We start from the raw sequence: 5323 nt of genomic DNA, 5'->3' as shown, positions 1-5323 counted from the left end.
GTATGCACAAGTAAAGGTCACATATAACAGAGAGATAGATAGATTTCTTAATCTATTCTGTCCCCAACATACCCCAACAACGCATGCAACGTCATATCTTAGATCATTGAGGGAGAGAAAGAGAGAAAGGGAAGAGGGGAGAGAACGAAAAAAAGAGCAGTGTAATATTGCTTAAATATAAACCCTGTTGAGCACAACCCTGCTGCCTCTGTCTGCCCGCCCAGAGATGGAAGTGAAATCCTGTAATACAACAGTCCTGCTCAGGTCAGAAAGAGAGAGAGAGAGAGAGGGGTAGAGAGAGAGAGAGAGAGAGAGAGAGAGAGAGAGAGAGAGAGAGAGAGAGAGAGAGAGAGAGAGAGAGAGAGAGAGAGAGAGAGAGAGAGAGAGAGAGAGAGAGAGAGAGAGAGAGAGAGAGAGAGAGAGGGAGGGTTTCCTGCTGCTTCCAGGCTGTTTACTGAGGATGTTTTGCCATGTTTTCCCTCTGAGGTGTGGTCCATTTCCTTCAGTTACAAAGCCTTGTACAGTACAGATGCAGCACCTTGTCCACTGTACCATGATGTCACATCATCAATGTGCGTCAATGTCAAGTATGAAAAGCTTAATATAAAAATGTGTAAGTAGTACTACAACAACAGTGCAAAGTTTCATTATGATAAAAAATATATGGGATATTATATAGGCCCAATAGGAGATTGGGCCTGTGTGTGTGTGTGTGTGTGTGTGTGTGTGTGTGTGTGTGTGTGTGTGTGTGTGTGTGTGTGTGTGTGTGTGTGTGTGTGTGTGTGTGTGTGTGTGTGTGTGTGTGTGTGTGTGTGTGTGTGTGTGTGTGTGTGTGTAGAGTTCGGGCCCATATATGGAGAGCTCTGTATCTGTAAGTCCTTTTCCCCTTTATGCCCATATATGAAGATCTCTGTATCTGTCAGGCCATGTCCTGTTTATGCCCATATATGGAGATCCCTGATGTCATCAGTATATGCTCCCTTTGTGCCCATATATGGAGCTGAGTGATTTGTTTGCGTCTGATGCCATGACGACACAATGAGGTTTGACAAGGTTTGGTGTAGCTGCATTGGGAAGTCCTTATATGGTTATGCCGTGACATCAGAGTACATGTACATGTACATGTACATGTACATGTACATGTACATGTACATGTACATGTACATGTACATGTACATGTACCATGTACCATGTACATGTACATGTACATGTACATGTACATGTACATGTACATGTACATGTACATGTACATGTACATGTACATGTACATGTACATGTACATGTACCATGTACATAATCACATACATTAAGAAACTAAAGTTTCTTCTGTCACGTTTGGGTCATGTGTGTTGGTTGAGAAAGGTTAAAGTGATTCTTCCTAAAAGCAGTAGACCAAAGTCTGCATCCTTCCCTAGTTCAGTTTCTTCAGTTCTCCTCTAGGTGGCAGCAAGACCCAGCCTCCTGTAACAGGAGCTGGAATATATATGCCCAACTGCAGTTTCTCTGGAGGCAGGTTTCTGATCTTCTAGACTAGAGTAATGCTTTGGACAATATGTTGTTGCTATTTTCAGCAAGCATTGATTTATTGATTGAATACTTCATTAACAGTTTGCAAATAGTACAGAGGTACGATTTTACAAGGATTTTTAAAAGGACAACACAAAAAGCCCTAGAGGCTTGTTTTCATTGTAAGCAACACCGTAGTATGACAAAGTATAGTGTAAGTCAGTCAATCAATCAGAACTGAGGGTGGTAAGTACACAGATAAAACAAGACAGGCTTCATGTGACCAGTTTCATCAGTCCATCGGCATCAGTCATATATGACATAATTATGCACGTATCTATAACGTATAATTCCATATTTGGGCAAGGTTGCAGCCCGATTCGGTCACCATCCTATCCTATCCTACTACTTTAATCCTATCCTATCCTATCCTATCCTATCCTATCCTACTACTTTAATTGAAATGACCTTCAAAGTACGTCCGGGGTTGATCAGCACACGATCACTCCACTTGCCTCCAAACTTGCCACATACTATTGATCCGTGCTCTGGCTAATACTAAAGCTTCTTTCCCCGCCTTCAATGTACTTTACATACTGTACGGTTAATATAAAACTACATTTCCTACTACATCTTAACATTTTAGCCACAGCACCCCGCCCTACTGCGCATCTCCATATATGGTCATATCAGTTGGATCACTGGTGCAACGTAGCTGTGATGTAGCTGATCGGGCCTAGTTAACTTAATTGTTACTTAAATCTCTGCGTGTGTAAGTGTGTGTATCTGTCCTCACGAGAACCATCTGACTGATCAAATTCAAGCTCTTCACTGGCAGGTGAGTCAGTAGGTACAGCAGTGACAACACAGAAATGTGTGGGGAGGAAATAATTGGCAAAACGACTAAATTGGGAAGAAAAAGGGGGTACTCTAAATTATAATTAAAACATTTGTTTCTTTTAAAATTAAAACTCGCGTGTATATTGTCGAGGACCCAACGGAGTGCCTATAGTGTAAAGTGGGTCGGATCAGCTATATGCCCGTATATGAGCATTTATGGAGATATACTGATGACATCCAGGGAAGCCTGTTGCGCCTTTCTTTGTCCTTTTAAGGTTGATTGTGGGTGGTGCGGTGGTCTCAAAAACTAAGAACTGAACAGGTGAAGGATGATTGTGGGTGGTGAGGTGGTCTCAAAAACTAAGAACTGAACAGGTGAAGGACTTGCACACCACAGAGATGTTGACACCAAGACAGAGACTAAAATAAAAATGAATTTAATTTTTTACATGCTCAACCCTCAAGTGCACAGTGATTATAGTATGTCTGAGATTAAATGTACTATTTAGTAGGAACTCAATAGTGTGCTGATTATGATATAGTACATTCGTTTGTGATTTCGGACGTAACCACAGTCCCAGTATGGTCAGGATGGCTCCTCTGTAGAAGGCCTCTCATTTCTCTGTTATGTTGACACCCAAGGAATCTGAAGTCACTGACCTTCTCCACTGTGGTGCCATCTATGCCATCTATGTTCTCACTTTCTCTTTCTCTAACGTATGTGTGAGTGTGTATGTCTGTCCTTTGCATATCTCGAGAACCGTTCAAAATCAGTTGTTTTTAAAAGTGCTTTATACAAATACATTTGATTTCAAACTTGCTGTGTGTATTGCTGAGGAACCATGGGAGTGCAGTTTGGAGTGTCAGTCAGTCAGCTTAGTGGTTGTTCAGAACCAGTGAGTGGCAATGTTGGCTTGTTGTAGCAATGTTGTAGCTTGAGGCGTCTGGTCACGGTCAATTATGCCCAAATGTGGAGATGACTGATGTCATATTGAATTCCAAATATGGAGTTCCACACAGCTTCAGACTGGCCTCCAAGGACTATGATAATGGGTACTGCACTATTAGATATGCCTAAATATGGATATGATTGTCATCATACTGACATAATACATGTCTGACATCATAAACTAAACTCCAAGTATAATATCTGATAACAGGATGGAGCTTCAGTCTTCAACATGGCAGCAACAGTTAAGAAGAAGACTAAGAAGGGGGCGAAGACCATGGCGAAGACCATGAGTCTGGCTGAATTCCATGCCAAGGACAGTGTAGGCAGCACCCCAGCCCACAGATACCCGTCCACCAGTTGGGGTGACAATATGGAGGACCTGGATAGAAGAGACTCCCCGCCCTGGCACCCAGTGGACAATAATACATGCTGGACTGCCCCCATCAACCGCACCATCCTACCCACAGCGCCACGCTCTACCCGTGAGCTGGAAATTGACCGTTCCCGGCTGCCCCTGAGCCCACCCTATACAGCTTTCTTGGGCAACTTGCCCTATGATGTCTCTGAGGACTCAATCAAAGAATTTTTCAATGGCCTGGCAATCGGTGAGGTGCGTTTACCTCGGGAGCCAAATTCCTCAGATCGACTGAAGGGGTTTGGTTATGCTGAGTTTGATGACGAGGAATCCCTTCTGAAGGCCCTCAGTCTCAATGAGGAGAACCTGGGAAACCGAAGGATCCGTGTGGATATTGCTGCGTCTGACAAGGACAGAGACAATGGTCCTATGGGCCGACGTGACCAGGCTAGTCGCATGTCAGACATGGGTACTGACAGTGACTGGAGGGCCCGGCCCACCACAGGAGACAATGTAAACGATGGACCTCCCAAGAGAGACGATGCCTTTGCAGAGAGATCAAGCGACCGTAACTGGGACAATGGAGGACGTGACCGCAGGGATCGCAACGACAACAGAGGAGGTTTTGATTCTCGCAGTGGTGTAGGGTGTCGCCCCTTTGGCAATGGCTACCGGCGTAACTATGATGATAAGCCTAGTTATGAACGATATGAGAGACGTGACGAGAGGCGTGAAGAAAGACCTGTCCTACAGAGGCCCAAGCTGAACCTGAAGCCTTGCAGCATTCCCAGGGAGGAAGAGCAAGGTGGAGGAGGAGGTGGAGGTGGGGACGCCCAGTCCCCCAGCTCTGGCACCAGGACCTCATCTATTTTCGGCGGGGCCAAGCCGGTCGACACGGCGGCGAGGGAGCGTGAAATGGAGGAGAGGTTGAAGAAAGAGCAGGAGAGGTTGCAACCTGAAGATGTGGGCCGGCGTGTTGACAGAAAGCCCAGAGACAGGGATCATCCCAACTGGCGCAATGAGGACACTGCTGGGCGTGCTGAGCGTTCCCACACAGGAAATGAATCAACACAGCCAGGAAGTAGTTCTGGAAGAGGCCTGCCGTGCCATGAGAGTGAGTGCTCTGTTAAGAACGAAGAGGTAATCAGTGGGAGGGAAGACAACCCCTCGTCTCCCGACTCCTCGCCCCGTCCCCCCTCCTCCTCCAAGGAGCCACTCAAGGGGATGCCTGCCCCCCCTCCCAAGTCGAACGCCTGGGTCAAGCGCGGTGCAGTCAGTGCCAGATCCAGTGATGGACATGGACAACCTCCCCCCTCAGCTCCCCCCAAGTTTAGCTCTGGAAAGGAAGTTCAACTCAGCCAGTAAATATGCCGCTTTGCTAATGGACAGAGAACAAGGAGAAGACAAGGAATGAATGAAAACCCCTGAGGGCGGGCAGAGGAGAGAAACGGGGAATGGGGCTAATCTCATGTACAACAATGAAAATAATGGTGTGGCTCTCAGACATCATATTGTTGTAATATATGGAGAAATGGATCAGGGTGGCTTCGTGGATCTTGGACTTCATGTGGCCAACCTATGATGTCAGTCATCTATGACATATATTTGATGTATAACTCCAAATTTGGGCAAGGTTTCAGCCTGTTCAGAGTCTTGATTTAAATAATATT

At 45.6% G+C, this 5323-nt stretch overlaps 1 protein-coding gene across 1 annotated transcript; it reads left to right on the top strand.

Annotated features, from left to right (window-relative positions):
- Nucleotides 1-3527: 3527 nt before the first annotated feature.
- Nucleotides 3528-5020, top strand: LOC308088591 (eukaryotic translation initiation factor 4B-like; the record flags this gene model as incomplete). The annotated part of the gene is made up of 1 exon (XM_080433116.1): nucleotides 3528-5020. The coding sequence occupies one exon, from the start codon at nucleotides 3528-3530 to the stop codon at nucleotides 5016-5018; it is 1491 nt and encodes a 496-aa protein (XP_080289242.1). The 3' UTR covers nucleotides 5019-5020.
- Between the last annotated feature and the right edge of the window lie 303 nt (nucleotides 5021-5323).

The sequence above is a fragment of the Gymnoscopelus braueri genome, assembly GCF_963280865.1.
Source record: "Gymnoscopelus braueri genome assembly, chromosome: 1".
NCBI classification, from domain to species: domain Eukaryota; kingdom Metazoa; phylum Chordata; class Actinopteri; order Myctophiformes; family Myctophidae; genus Gymnoscopelus; species Gymnoscopelus braueri.
This window is presented reverse-complemented; position numbering and strand designations above follow the sequence as displayed.